The following is a 16,394-nucleotide window of genomic DNA, read 5'->3' as shown; positions in this document are numbered from 1 at the left end:
CAAAGAGGAAATATGAATGATACTCTTCATGGCATTATGTAGTCGTTGACTGAGGAGAACAAATGCTTGTCATTGCATACAGTTGAGGCATTATGTGATCTTCAGGAGGGTTACAATAATCAAACAACAAACCAAAACGCTCTCCATGCATTCATCCCACTTATTTCACTGGAAATAATTATGGATCACGTTTATCTGTAACCTTTTACCTGTCACGACATTATATTGTATGTTGTGACATGTTGTTGTAGCCCATCACAGTGGCTTTTGCCATGTTCTACTATTCATCTGAGTACAATAAGAAGTGCTAGACCCAAAGCTAAGCTAATTGTATTAGCAAAGCAAAGCAGTAGCATTCTCACAGGGTGGCCAATACTGACTGCCTTAATGCAATTACACAAAGGTCTATTCCATAGCCCACGCCTGGAACACTACTTTGATAGGAAGATGCAGAGCCCATTATCTGCTATATGAATTTAAACGTCTGTGCCTCTCTGTGAATCATCCTGCACTACGTCACAAGTCGCAAGGCTTCAAGGTCCAAATGAATTAAGAGCACCATCCACATCTCGTCCACCGCATCGCCATCCCACAGATAGCATGAGTGACGCACAGACCTGCTCCAACCTGTTGCTTACTTACAGAAACAAAGCTCGAAAATTGGTTATTTTTCATATACAAAAAAGAGTGAAAAGAAATCAGACGGACTCAGACATAAAGTTCGTACAAGCTGTTCCTAAGTGTTCTTCAGCGGTCTAACGGACAGTAATGTACTTCACTCTTTTCAAAGGACTTCCTGCTCCTTCTCTGTTGCTTGGCAAATAATGCCTAAAGTGGGTCTGGAGACTGGAGAGTGCCTTTTCTTTAGCTACCTGTAGCTCAGTTGGTAGAGCATGGCGCTTGTAACACCAGGGTAGTGGGTTCGATTCCCGGGACCACCCATACGTAGAATGTATGCACACATGACTGTAAGTCGCTTTGGATAAAAGCGTCTGCTAAATGGCATATATTATTATATATTATTATATTACTTATACACCTCTGTGCTCTAATAAAGTGATGACCTTGCTCTACTGTAGCACAATGCAAATGTCAGATGCAATGTTACGTGAACAGGCACCGTGGAAATGACTGTAAAATCATTCTGAAGTACAAACTCATCATTTGGAGTGTACATATTCTTGTAGTATACATTCTTATGCATTTCGTTTTCTTCAGAAGTGGTGATAGCAATGGTTTTAGGCTACTGTTTGATATTGTTGTGTGAGGGCAGGACAACGACCCGGTTTCTGGAATAAACCCCTCCCGTGCCAGTCCCAGCCCCCTTGGGCAGAATCCGTTTCTGTTACTAAATTGGACCTTATTGGAGCCAAACCATGCCTTTCTGTTTCTGGGAAGGCTATGACGTCATGAGGAGCAGCTGGGGACAGCTGGATATGTTGGATATAGTTCCATGCAGCACAACAACAGTTAGGCTACCAGAGAGCAGAGGCAGCCAGCCGGAGCATGAGGTTCACTGTCATGCAATTCAATACCTCAGTAACTTTTTCAATGTTTCCTGTCACTGAGTGTTTACAAGTTAATCTGGAAAGACCTTGAATAGCCAGGGCTTTTCATAGGTAAGACACTAATAGGCATAAGAAGAGGATAAATTGTAACTAGGTGCTAATATAGTCAGCGAATCCAATCTTGTCGTAATCAAAATGCTAAATTCAGACCCCCTGTTTCTTGATTTCATGTTTCTTGTTTTGAATTGGATTCAAATGAGACTAATAAAACGCAGACACATTTGAAGGAGAGTAGTTCTTTTCTGCAGACGTATTCTGTGTGTCGCAGTGCAGACCCTAATCACAACCCCAAAATTGTCCCTTTCCCAAACCCACGGGAGATAGAAATACTCGATATGATTAAATATCCATCAGATCAGGGAAATTATAGGTTTCCTGGTAGAGAGAGAAAGGCTTTTCACATTCTGTCTTCTAACCTTCAGTCGACTTCTGTAATCTTGCCCGTTGTAAACAGGCCGGTGCAGTGGAGGTAGGTGGAGAGGGGCTAAGTGGCCAAAGCTCTATTAAATTAATCAAGGCAGCGGCCCTCTCTTTCTGAGAGATTAAGTGGGTTTATAAATAGGTGGTGGCGGCGATGGTAAATTCCTTCCAAGTGTGTAACTTTCTATCTGCCCAGAGTTTTGTCCGAATTGGCAGTGGTGAGAGCAGCTAATTTTCACGCTGCTGCCAAGGCTGGCATGGCATCACTTTAAGGTCATTCACTTCCTGCTCTTACCAACTGAACAGGGCAACAGATAGACAGTAGAAGTGGGTCCCCCACTCACGGCAGAGGTAAAGCCCAGCAAAGGTACCCCAGGGATTCCCTAACAAAACATTGAGTATGGCAGCTTTTAAACTGTCTCGGGAACACTTGTTAGGTTCTATAATGGTACTGTGATGTCAAACTCTCCCAGTGCTTGACTTGGACTAAAATAGGTTCCGGGACTCATTTTGGTTTACGGTACTGTTTATATTTAGGTGCAGGAGCTCCACAATACCTTTGAGATAATATTCTATAAGAGGAACAGGAGTTCAAGCAGTAGAACATTTGAGGTGCCGGTACTCACCTCTGGTGAGCTCCTGCCCAAGTTGAGCACTGAACTTTCCTACATGCTGCTGAAATACAAATAACCCCCATTACAGTTGAGCACATTATCATGTTTGACCAAAGTCAAATTGCTCACTGAGAGAATTCAAAATATACTTTTTAAAATGGGGGGGGGGACATACCACAATGTTAAGTGACCCAGCAATGGAAACAGTACAGAATGCAAGTCACAAAGCATCCATATGTGGTGCATTACCTCTCATTTTCCTTGAGCCAGTTGGCGTTGACACGTCAAAAAACGTCTCCTTCGGCCTCCTGGGTGGTGCAGTGGTCTAAGGCACTGCATCGCAATGCTAGCTGTGCCACCAGAGACTCTGGGTTTGAGCCCAGGCTCTGTCGCAGCCGGCCGCGACTGGGTGGTCCATGGGGCGACGCACAATTGGCCTAGCGTCGTCCGGGTTAGGGAGGCTTTGGCCGGTAGGGATATCATTGTCTCATCGCGCACTAGCGACTCCTGTGGCACGCTGACCAGGTCGCTAGGGGCACGGTGTTTCCTTCGACACATTGGTGAAGCTGGCTTCCGGGTTGGATGCACGCTGTGTTAAGAAGCAGTGCGGCTTGGTTGGGTTGTGTTTCAGAAGACGCATTACTCTCGACCTTTGTCTCTCCCGAGCCCGTACGGGAGTTGTAGCGATGAGACAAGATAGTAACTACTAAAAAAACAATTGGATACTATGAAATTGGGGCGAAAAAAGGGGGTAACATTTTTTTTTCTATTAAAAAAACATTTTTTTTTTAAACGTCTCCTTCATACACGTCCCTGTCCCATAGCCAGCTGAACCACTCTGGTCCGCAGAGACGCAAAATATGGGCACAGAGAGGCTAATAATAGAGCAACAGTCCCTCACAGCCATACTAATGCTTGACCCTATGTCAAAAGCAGGCTTGTTGGGCCTCTTCTACAGGGCTTTTGCGGTTATTCTGATTCCGAAGTATGTAAGCATATGCTGTTTTTAGCTGGGTCACGTGTGTATTCGTTCCAGTGTAATTCCCTTGTGTATGATTCCATGCACATGTACTACTGTTGGCTACTATTAGAAGACAACATGGAGGAGCATATTGCCTACCTGTTCTATATATGGTACACTGGATTGAAATGTTATTTTCAAACGTCTTAGTGGTTTCCTGTTGTTGTTATTGTGTTTTTCCTAGTACAGCCTAGTACGCCTGTGGAGCATTGTGGAACACGGCTGAGCAGAGTGCCTGTGAACTCCTTTCTGCTTTGATACACCACAGCCCATTAACCCTGCTTGGGAGATTATATCGCTAACCCATCTGCTGACCTGCACACAGATGTATACATGAATAGCTATTGTCTCAGCGTCCACATAAACCAGATGCATGACAGGGAATAATGTGGCTGCTGGTCTTTGTTTTAAGGGCCGCCAACGGAGCTTGGGCCAATTGCTCCAAGGGAAAATGCACCATTAGAAAACCATAATGCATCGACTTGGCTAAACATCTTTCCTTTTTTAGTATACAATTATGTTGGTTGCCGCTGGTGGATTCAGTGGACCTTGAGCATTGGGCTATTTATGGCATCCCCCGGGTCTATTTATAGCCCAGCACCCTTGTCAGGTCATCAAGTTCACCTATGCGATTGTCATCATCCTGTAAATTGGAGGCACCTTGCTAATGGGATTAAGACTGCTCTCTGGATAATCCGAGCTGTTCTCTTACATGTATAACCATTTTGAGGGGGTTATTATAGATCCAAAGGGGATGGAATGATTAAAGGCCCAGTGCATTCAAAAATGTGATTTCCTGTGTTTTATATACATTTCCACACTATAGGGTTGGAATAATACTGTGAAATAGTGAAAATTATGATAATGCCATTTTAGAGGTTTCTATAGCTTAGAGGTTTAAAGACCACCTGAAATTTCATCATGTTTTGGTGGGTTAATTAGTTAATAGACCAATTAGAAAGAGCATTCCGAACCTCTCTGCCAATAATAAGTACTTTTCAGTTATCCCCTCCCCACTCAGACCACTCCAACAATCCTAGCAAAAGTCTTGCTTGAGAAATTGCTCTACTAAGAAGCTATTTTTGTTATTTTATGCCATTTTATTACGTACAGGGTATTAAACCTGGGATTACTTTAACAATATATCAACCTCGATGTGGTTAAGCCTTCTAAAAAGCATTGTGAATGAACAGTAGGGTTCTCTTTTCAATAGTTTTATTACAATGTGAAATATAATCAGTGGAATGATATGGTGCGAAGAATAGATTAAATTTGGCATCGTGCATTTGAATTACAATGTTTAAAATCAACATTAAACAGGAGAAACCTACTGATTCTTACAAATCATTACATGCCAATATTTGAAATAGATAAAATAGCTACATGCTAAGATAACTAAATGTAACATCCCTATACATCCCTATAATGCATAGCAGTATGAATGATAATATTGTAATTGCGAGTATTGTGTGTGTCACAAAATATGACAGATACTATAACTAAAACGCAACAAATGTCTCATAAATGCTGTAGATGAGCAATGCCAAAAGTCTACAACTTGGGTGGTTCTTGAATTGCGGTGGCATTTAAAACCATCAAAAACACTTTAAAATGGCGAATAGTTACATTTCAAACATGTTTTTGTCTATGATAAAATATAATACAAGCCATTTATACTGCCTTTATGTTTATGCATTTTTGAAAATATTTAGGGTTAGCAAATGGCCTTGTCCCAGTTGTGACCCAGTAGAGTTGTAGCCGGTGTCATATATTGAGAGTTCAGCCAGGTTTTTACAACGGATGCCATGTTGGTTTCAAGTTTACAGTTTTCTTAGTCGTATGTACGGGATACGCATGTTATACATAATATACATTGTCCAACAAAATACTTGTTGGCACCTTTATTCACAATATGTTGGAGATATTTTGGTTACGAGAGCGTCTCCGACAATTCCCTATGAAATGACCCACCCCTCATGACAAAGTACAACTGAATTACTACACAAAAACTATTTGTGCAGTAGTGACTATGTAGAGTCTTGTAGGGAGTGTGTAGTGAATGTGTAGATTATGCATTACTCAAGATACACAAGTAGAGTTGTGTAGTATTCAGTAGGAAAACAGTAGTGTTTCCAGTAGTAATCAGGTATACATTTTTACTACTTGATGTTGATAATTAAGTAGTCAAAACATTACAGCTTTACTACACAGGCGTGTCTATAGCAATCAAGTGGAGTTGTCACTACTTGATGTTGGTAGTGAATAAGTATCACAACACTACAGCCAGACTACCCCGGTTTTTCGTGACCGCAAAAGAAGACAAAACAGGAAGTCGTAGCGACTGTTTTTGACCATCCCGAATGTAATCATCTTCCATCCTTCATAATCCAGTCTTTCATAGACGTTATGCTGGCACCATCTTTTATATTTTATGAAAACTTTCATGTCGTTGTTTAGCCGTTTATATTGCTTTTTACTACATCAAAAAGATTGCTAGCCAAAACGGTATTAGCCGTTAGCCATTGTCATAGAGATGTATTGAGTGTACCCTAGTTGTTTGCTAGCCACATTGAAATGTAGATATGTAGCCTCTGTTTTTGTCATGCTAGTTAATTGGTAGGTGTTTTTGTATGCAAATGTTGGGTATGTTCATATTGCTATACTTAGCCATTCTACTTACCTCTTTTGACATAAGAAGACTAGAGACCATTGTTGGTAAGATTAACATTGTTTATCAAATGTTTTTCTGTGTTGTCTTATGTGACCTCTGTTAGCTGATGATTGATAATGGCTTATAATTGGTTGTCTCTTCTGCTTGTCTGTATTTTCTAAAAGGTTACGTGGTGGAGAAATGTTGCTGCAACAGAAATCAGGATCTAAAGATAGTTAAGTCAAAGCTGAATGAAGACAAGGCCTCAAATGGATTAACTAAAAAGTGTAAATGTGTAATTTAATATGTCATTAATTTAATACAAATACAAAATGTATATAATTGTTTGATGATATAACTACATTTAGAAACTGTTATGTAGTTACACAGTAGTCATTAAGGGAGAATTATGTAGTGATTTGAGTAGGAAATATGTTGTGTTCACCAGTCATAAAACGTCCCAATTTATCACTCATTACTAGTTAAATTATTACACAAATCACTACTGGTTTACTACATATCTCAATAGCAATCAAGTAGCAAAATCAGTCGGTTTTGTGTAGTAATTCAGTAGTACTTTTTCATGAGGGGTCTGTAAACAAGCAAAACAGAGCAGCAATTTTCACAGACGTTTTTAATTATCAGCATTCTGAATCATTTGTATTCAAGTCACTACTGTGTTGTGGTGTCAACAAATTGCATTTTTCCACTTTCGCTGGACATCTTCATAGGTTTTTAAAAACGATCAGAAATAAACATTACATTGTGGAAGCGTTGATTATCACTTAGCAATGGCTATGGAGCAAAAAGTGTGTCTCTCAGCGCGTTCAGACAGAAATTACATTGGCCAAACTCTCGCTATATACAGTATACTGTATGGCTCTGGTTGTCGTGACATGTTTTGGGGGATTTAGAGATATCTAGCTATTATTTTGAATGCTAGAAAGTAAACAAAAGTATTAAACATACTGTAAAGATCTATAAAACAGTACTAATATAATGTTTCCCTCAGTTTTATATCATTGGTGTTACCTCCTCGAAAATCATTCATTACGTAAGGGATAATCAACGAGAGGCATGCGTTTTATGCAAAATAATGAGCAACTTGGAAGGTGTGTTCCCACGACACGCAAGCATATTTCCCTCTAGTGAGCATTCCCTCCAGTGGCAAATTGTTAATGGGGGAGTGGTCTATTAAATACAATTACAAGCTAATCATACCCTTTTAGTATATCATACATTTAAGGATTCCATTGATCATTTGATGTGTCTAAATCCAAAGTCTTGCATGGTTTTGCTCTATTTAAATGAAGCAAAATTACATTGTGAACAGAATTATTACTCATATCACTTTAGTAAGTGATCTTTAAAGGGTTAATGACCTTAGATTTTAGTATAGAAAATCCTAATTTACCTAAAATGTATCATTGATGTTATCGTGATTGGTGTTACTACTCCTACTGGTGGTACAATGTTATCATAATGGTGAAAATTATTTAAAGTCATTAAGCTGCCATTAGTTGATTTATACTGGGAAGATGCACCCAAATACATTTACTATAAATAAAACAAATCTTGAAAAATTAAGTGCATTTTTTCCCAAATGCACTGCCCAAATACCACCACAATATAAGAACTACCCACTAGGTAAATACTATGCACAGTACTGAATAAACATTCTCACTATGTCATTGCTCTACTATCATGGCCTTGTCCATATGGGCAAAGTCGGAGACATATGCAGGCAGTACCCTCACAGTGAGATCCTCAGGGGTTCTCTCTCCTGGTTGGTTTTGCTCGGCGGTTTGGGGTTCTGGTAGGACAGCCTCACAAACACAACGATGAGAATGATTCCTGGGATAAATAAGAAAGATAAAATTAGGCCCAACATACAAAAATATCCCATGACTAACTCAAATGTAAGATCCTGAAAAAGATCTGAAGTGAACTCAGAATCATAATGACACATAATAAAAATAAAATTCACATAATGTGAATCATAAAATTCACATAATGTGAATCATAATGACACAAAATTACACAAAGGTCCATTTTGATTATACTTCAGGCTCGGTTTCTGTACAAGCACTTTGTAACAACTGCTGATGTAAAACACGCTTTAGAAATACATTTGATTGATTGATTGACTTGGCTATTTTAACTTGGTAGCTTAATTAAAGGTGTTCAGTCTACAATCCAACAGCAGCTACCCTTACCTATGACCCCCAAGGTTCCCAGTAGGATGCCGACGGTGGACTGGACGGTTGGCATACCTTGCAGCTGCTTAGCGGCGGTCCTGCAGTTTCCTCTCACATTGCATGGGCACACCGTCACTGTGATTTAAGACACAGTCAACGCAACTCACAAAGTGGACATATTCAGCACTCGTAAACACATTACAGATACCCCGAACAGACCACGATGACAGGGAGAGAACATCTCCATGCCCCTGAGGCCTCAGGGTTTTACTAAATCAGTTAGTAAAAAAATCTCGCGTCTTGTGACGGCCGGCCGCTCAACAACCTGCCCGCTTGACCCTATCCCCTCCTCTCTTCTCCAGACCATTTCCGGAGACCTTCTCCCTTACCTCACCTCGCTCATCAACTCATCCCTGACCGCTGGCTACGTCCCTTCCGTCTTCAAGAGAGCGAGAGTTGCACCCCTTCTGAAAAAACCTACACTCGATCCCTCCGATGTCAACAATTACAGACCAGTATCCCTTCTTTCTTTTCTCTCCAAAACTCTTGAACGTGCCGTCCTTGGCCAGCTCTCCCGCTATCTCTCTCTGAATGACCTTCTTGATCCAATTCAGTCAGGTTTCAAGACTAGTCATTCAACTGAGACTGCTCTCCTCTGTATCACGGAGGCGCTCCGCACTGCTAAAGCTAACTCTCTCTCCTCTGCTCTCATCCTTCTAGATCTATCGGCCGCCTTCGATACTGTGAACCATCAGATCCTCCTCTCCACCCTCTCCGAGTTGGGCATCTCCGGCACGGCCCACACTTGGATTGCGTCCTACCTGACAGGTCGCTCCTACCAGGTGGCGTGGCGAGAATCTGTCTCCTCACCACGCGCTCTCACCACTGGTGTCCCCCAGGGCTCTGTTCTAGGCCCTCTCCTATTCTCGCTATACACCAAGTCACTTGGCTCTGTCATAACCTCACATGGTCTCTCCTATCATTGCTATGCAGACGACACACAATTAATCTTCTCCTTTCCCCCTTCTGATGACCAGGTGGCGAATCGCATCTCTGCATGTCTGGCAGACATATCAGTGTGGATGACGGATCACCACCTCAAGCTGAACCTCGGCAAGACGGAGCTGCTCTTCCTCCCGGGGAAGGACTGCCCGTTCCATGATCTCGCCATCACGGTTGACAACTCCATTGTGTCCTCCTCCCAGAGCGCTAAGAACCTTGGCGTGATCCTGGACAACACCCTGTCGTTCTCAACCAACATCAAGGTGGTGGCCCGTTCCTGTAGGTTCATGCTCTACAACATCCGCAGAGTACGACCCTGCCTCACACAGGAAGCGGCGCAGGTCCTAATCCAGGCACTTGTCATCTCCCGTCTGTATTACTGCAACTCGCTGTTGGCTGGGCTCCCTGCCTGTGCCATTAAACCCCTTCAACTCATCCAGAACGCCGCAGCCCGTCTGGTGTTCAACCTTCCCAAGTTCTCTCACGTCACCCCGCTCCTCCGTTCTCTCCACTGGCTTCCAGTTGAAGCTTGCATCCGCTACAAGACCATGGTGCTTGCCTACGGAGCTGTGAGGGGAACGGCACCTCAGTACCTCCAGGCTCTGATCAGGCCCTACACCCAAACAAGGGCACTGCGTTCATCCACCTCTGGCCTGCTCGCCTCCCTACCACTGAGGAAGTACAGCTCCCGCTCAGCCCAGTCAAAACTGTTCGCTGCTCTGGCCCCCCAATGGTGGAACAAACTCCCTCACGACGCCAGGACAGCGGAGTCAATCACCACCTTCCGGAGACACCTGAAACTCCACCTCTTTAAGGAATACCTAGGATAGGATAAGTAATCCCTCTCACCCCCCCCCCCTTTAAGATTTAGATGCACTATTGTAATGTCATAAGGTGAATGCACCAATTTGTAAGTCGCTCTGGATAAGAGCGTCTGCTAAATGACTTAAATGTAAATGTCTGTAGAGGGGGATCACTAGGCAGAGACCAGGCTGCGACAGGGGGAGAAGATGCACCTGCGGTACATCCTGTCATAAGACCGAGTCAGTCTGAACACAATGTCTCAGGATGACCAGTACTCTATTCCAACATGCTGCCATTCATCAGGGAAACAAATCTACAGGGATCCTTTTCTATTTTATTTAACTAGGCAAGTCAGTTAAGAACAAATTCTTATTTTCAATGATGGCCTAGGAACAGTGGGTTAACTGCCTTGTTCAGGGGCAGAACAACAGATTTTTACCTTGTCAGGTCGGGATTCGATCTTGCAACCTTTCAGTTACGAGTCCAACGCTCTAACCACTAGTCTACCCTGCCGCCCCAGAGCAGATGCTGTCAACCAGATTGAGTTGTGGCGATATTCTGAGGGGTGGGAGGGCCAGGAGAAAACACATGAACACAGACCCAGCATACTGTATGCCCAACCCACTCCTATTTGTTTTCAGAGAAAGGACAGACATTAATTACAGAGTAATAACAGCTGCAACATCCCAGTGTGAAAGGAATGCCCAGAAGTGACATTGATTGTAAACACTGCATGTTTCTTTTGATAGTTCAATTGTCCATTGACATGACTGTAATAACAGCACAGCTACCAGAGCGAACAATGGTGGTGCTGACAGAAATGTGTATTCTACTGAAAGGAATGGATGACAAATAATGGCCATCCTATTATTGTGACAAAATCAAAGTTACAGTTGTAATGCATGAGAAATTATACGTGTCACATTTTGTAAACATGTCCGCGTAGAGCAATATATTCTGCTTCAACACATACAGTTGAAGTCAAAAGTTTACATACAGTTAGGTCGAAGTCATTAAAACTTGTTTTTCAACCAATCCTATAGAATATTTGTGGGCAGAACTGAAAAAGCGTGTGCGAGCAAGGAGGCCTACAAACCTGACTCAGTTACACCAGCTCTGTCAGGAGGAATGGGCCAAGGAAGCTTGTGGAAGGCTACCCGAAATTTGACCCAAGTTTAACAACTTAAAGGCAATGCTACCAAATATTAATTGAGGATACGCAAACTTCTGACCCACTGGGAATGTGATGAAAGAAATAAAAGCTGAAATAAATAATTCTCTACTATTATTCTGACATTTCACATTCTTAACTGACCTAAAACAGGGAATTTTTACTAGGATTAAATGTCAGTAATTGTGAAAAACTGAGTTGAAATATATTTGGCTAAGGTGTATGTAAACTTCTGACTTCAACTGTATCAATATGTGTCACCTGGCAGGTTGATGAAGGTGCTCCTGGGAGGAGAGCTGCTGTCAGAGATGGTGAAGGGGACCGTGTAGACCTCAGGAGACAGGTATGGGATGTTCAGGGACAGGTTGGTATGGGTGTCTGAGGAAAGACAGATATTACATTGGTAGCCTATGGTAAACCTTTATGACAAAGGTTTATTGGGCTCCATAACTTTGACATTTTCTGTACGTATTCTTGGTCAAATTAAGCAATTGTTCACATAACCTTTCCAAGAATCATACACTATATATACAAAAGTATGTGGACACCCCTTCAAATTAGTGGATTCTGCAATTTCAGCCACACCCGTTGCTGACTGGTGTAAAAAAATGAGCACACAGCCATGCAATCTCCATACACAAACATTAGCAGTAGAATGGCCTTCCTGAAGAGCTCAGTGACCTTCAATGTGGCACTGTCATAGGATGCAACCTTTCCAACAAGACAGTTCATCAAATTTCTTCCCTGCTAGATCTCCCCAGGTCAAATGTAAGTGCTGTTATTGTGAAGTGGAAATGTCTAGGAGCAACAACAGCTCAGCCGCGATGTGGTAGGCCACACAAGCTCACAGAATGGGACCGCCGAGTACTATAGCGCATAACGCGTATAAATTGTCTGTCCTCTGTAGAGGGGGTATCACCAGGCAGACTGGGCTGAGACCAGCCTGTGACAGGGGGAAAGGGTGCACCTGCGGCCCATCCTACCCTGAGACTGAGTCAGTCTGAACACAATGTCTCAGGATGACAAGTACTCTATTCCAACATGCTGCCAAACATCAGGGAACATGCTGCCAAACATCAAGGAAACAAATCTACAGGGATCTATGAGATGTCCTTTTCTATTTACAGAGCAGATGCTGTCAACCAGATTGAGTTGTGGAGATATTCTGAGGGGTGGGAGGGCAAGGAGAAAACACATGAACACAGACTTAGCATATGCCCAATCCACTCCTATTTGTTTTCAGAGAAAGGACATTAATTACAGAGTAATAACAGCTGCAACATCCCAGCGTGAAAGGAAAGGACAGAAGGGACATTGATTGTAAACACTGCATGTTTCTTTTGATAGTTCAATTGTCCATTGACATGACTGTAATAACAGCACAGCTACCAGAGCGAACAATGGTGGTGCTGACAGAAATGTGTATTCTACTGAAAGGAATGGATGACAAATAATGGCCATCTATTATTGTGTCCTCGGTTGCAATACTCACTCCCGTGTTCCAAATTGCCTCTGGAAGCAACGTCAGCACAAGAACTGTTCGTCTGGAGCTTCATGAAATGGGTTTCCATCGTTCTCTGGAGTGATGAATCACGCTTCACCATCTGGCAGTACGACGGAAGAATCTGGGTTTGGCGGATGCCAGGAAAACGCTACCTGCCCCAATGCATAGTGCCAACTGTACAGTTTGGTGGAGGAGGAATAATGGTCTGGGGCTGTTTTTTATGGTTCAGGCTAGGCCCCTTAGTACCAGTGAAGGGAAATCATAATTCTACAGCATACAATGACAATCTAGACAATTCTGTGCTTCCAACTTTGTGGCAACAGTTTGGGGAAGGCCCTTTCCTGTTTCAACATGACAATGCACAAAGCGAGGTCCATACAGAAATGTTTTGTCGAGATTGGTGTGGAAGAGCTTGACTGGCTTGCACAGAGCCCTGATCTCAACCCCATCAAACACCTTTGGGATGAATTGGAACACAGACGAGCCAGGCCTAATCGCCCAACATCAGTGCTCACTAATGCTCTTGTGGCAGAATGGAAGCTCGTCCTCGCAGCAATGTTCCAACATCTAGTGGAAAGCCTCCCAATAAAACTGGAGGCTGTTATAGCAGCAAAGGGGGGACCAACTCCATATTAATGCCCATGATTTTGGAATGAGATGTTTGATGAGCAGGTGTCCACATACTTTTGGTCATGTAGTGTACTTTTAAGACCAATTTAACTGACGGTACACAGAAACTTTTGTCCATTTTGGCTAGCGTCTAAAAGCAAAGTAAACATCAGAGGGAAATTCCAAAATCTCCAAAGCCTGTGCAAGAAAGAAAAACATTACCTCAAATATATTTTTAAACATCTGCTTGTACTCAGTAAAGAGCCTGGGATACAGGCCAATTCATTGGTAATGCCATCCACAGCTAAATATACAGTAAATACCCATGGCTGACTGATTAACTAGGTTTTGGTGAACATGTGTAAAATACTGGCAGTGATGTGTACGCCGAGGAACTTAAAACTTTCCACCTTCTCCACTACTGTCCCACAGATGTGGATAGGGGTGTGCTCCTTCTGCTGTTTCCTGAAGTCCCCGATCATCTCCTTTGTTTTGTTGATGTTGAGTGTGAGGTTGTTTTCCTGACACCACACTCCAAGGGCCCTCACCTCCTCCCTGTAGGCCGTCTCGTCATTGTTGGTAATCAAACCTACCACTGTAGTGTCGTCTGCAAACTTGATCAATTGCGTTGGAGGCGTGCATAGCCACACAGTCATGGGTGAACAGCGAGTACAGGAGAGGGCTGAGAACGCACCCGGTGTTGAGGATCAGCAGGGTGGAGATGTTGTTTCCTACCCTCACCACCTGGGGGCGGCCCGTCAGAAAGTCCTGGACCCAGTTGCACAGGGCAGGGTCGAGTCCCAGGGTTTCAGGCTTAATGACGAGTTTGGAGGGTACTATGGTGTTAAATGCTGAGCTGTAGTTGATGAACAGAATTCTTACATAGGTATTCCTCTTGTCCAGATGGGTTAGTGCAGTGTGCAGTGTGATTGTGATTGCGTCGTCTGTGGACCCATTGGGGTGGTAAGCAAATTGGAGTGGGTCTAGGGTGCCAGGTAGGGTGGAGGTGATATGATCCTTGATTAGTCTTTCAAAGCACTTCATGATGACGGAAGTGAGTGCTACGGGGCGATAGTCATTTAGCTCAGTTACCTTAGCTTTCTTGGGAACAGGAACAATGGTGGCCCTCTTGAAGCATGTGGAAACAGCAGACTGGGATATGGATTGATTGAATATGTTCGTAAACACACCAGCCAACTGATTTGCACATGCTCTGAAGACGCTGCTAGGGATGCAGTCTGGGCCAGCAGCCTTGCGAGGGTTAACACGTTTAAATGTTTTACTCACGTTGGCTGCGGTGAAGGAGAGTCCACAGGTTTTGGTGGCGGGTCGTGTCGGTAGCACTGTATTGTCCTCAAAGCAAGCGAAGAAGTTGTTTAGTTTGTCTGGGCGCAACGGGGCTGGTTTTCTTTTTGTAGTCTGTGATTGACTGTAAACCCTGCCACATTCCTCTCGTGTCTGAGCCGTTGAATTGTGACTACTTTGTCTCTACACTGACGCTTAGCTTGTTTGATTGCCTTGGGGAGGGAATTGCTACAATGTTTGTATTCTGTCATGTTTACGGTCTCCTTGCCCTGGTCAAAAGCACTGGTTCGCGCTTTCAGTGTGGCTACTTTGAAGAATCTCAAATATAAAATATATTTTGATTTGTTTGACACCTTTTTGGATGCTACATGATTCCATATGTGTTATTTCAAAGTGTTTGATGTCTTCGCTATTATTCTGCCATGTAGAAAATAGTAAAAATAAAGAAGAACCCTTGAATGAGTAGGTGTGTCCAAACCTTTGACTGGTACTGTATGTAAATGTGATTTAAACTTCTTTTTTAGATATACATTTGCAAATATTTCTAAAAACCTGTTTTTGCTTTGTCATTATGGGGTATTTTGTGTAGATTGATGAGGGGGAAAAAACGATTTAATCCATTTTAGAATAAGGCTGTAACATAACAAAATGTGGAAAAAGTCAAGGGGTCTGAATACTTTCCGAATGCACCGTATATCATCTTGTTAGGTAAGGCTGCCACCGACAAGCGTCAGTGACATAAACAGTAGAGGAGCCCTTGGTCTGCCGCATCCTCAATGGTTCTTCTTGTGACTTTTCTTTGATGTTGTTGACAGGAATAGTGTATGAGAGAGTTTAAAAAAAAATATAGACCTGCTTTTATCACAGCCCAGGAATAATGGAAAATATAGAGGTAAATCATTGCTGTATCTATTTATGACTAATTAGAATTGACTGACTGTCTGTTCTGTGGTGGACAGGAACAGTGGAATCTACTGGTACCCTCTCAGGACAAGCACAGCGCAGCAGACTATGTGAGCTTCTCAAAGACAGGGGCTGCGTCACACCTCCGTCACTCTCTCCAGCCTCTCCAGTTGTCAGGGAGGAGGGCTAAGAGCCACAAAGGTGAGGTAAATAGGTGCGCCACGGCACGTCTGCAGCAGGTGTTATTAGGGACAAGTCTTGCAGCTGCAGGGAAAAATACACTTTTAGCCTCTTAGCCTTTCAGCCTGGCGGGCCCCAGCTGTGACATCACACAAATTAAAAGGGAAATATAATTATAGCCAGCCTTCCGCAGCTTCCAATAATAACGCGTCAGAGAGAAATGGCGAGAGAGAAAAACTCAAGAGAAAAGGTTGTCACGGTGATACAACAGAGAGACTATGTCAGCACAGCCGATTCGACATGTCTGATTAATGTACGTCAGCCTGACACATTACAGACATGCACAGCGACAGGAAGAGGGCCATTAGGTGATTTAGAGACATTGCCTAGTCAGAGCGCCTCAGAAGAAAGGATGGGGGCAATTTACTTCCACTGTCAGTCAGTG

At 43.0% G+C, this 16,394-nt stretch overlaps 1 protein-coding gene across 3 annotated transcripts in view; it reads right to left on the bottom strand.

Annotated features, from left to right (window-relative positions):
* Positions 1 to 4,841: 4,841 nt before the first annotated feature.
* LOC124033151 (cadherin-17-like) overlaps positions 4,842 to 16,394 on the bottom strand; it is a 38,159-nt gene continuing 26,606 nt past the window's right edge. For all 3 annotated transcript variants that reach the window (XM_046345108.1, XM_046345110.1, XM_046345109.1), the window contains 3 exons: positions 11,710 to 11,826; positions 8,490 to 8,606; positions 4,842 to 8,127 (listed from right to left, as the gene is read on the bottom strand). In XM_046345108.1, the coding sequence (XP_046201064.1) occupies positions 8,027 to 8,127; positions 8,490 to 8,606; positions 11,710 to 11,826 (335 nt within the window). In that variant the 3' untranslated portion in view covers positions 4,842 to 8,026. The remainder of the gene's footprint in view (positions 8,128 to 8,489; positions 8,607 to 11,709; positions 11,827 to 16,394) is intronic.

Source organism: Oncorhynchus gorbuscha, linkage group LG04, assembly GCF_021184085.1.
Source record: "Oncorhynchus gorbuscha isolate QuinsamMale2020 ecotype Even-year linkage group LG04, OgorEven_v1.0, whole genome shotgun sequence".
Lineage (NCBI taxonomy): Eukaryota > Metazoa > Chordata > Actinopteri > Salmoniformes > Salmonidae > Oncorhynchus > Oncorhynchus gorbuscha.
This window is presented reverse-complemented; position numbering and strand designations above follow the sequence as displayed.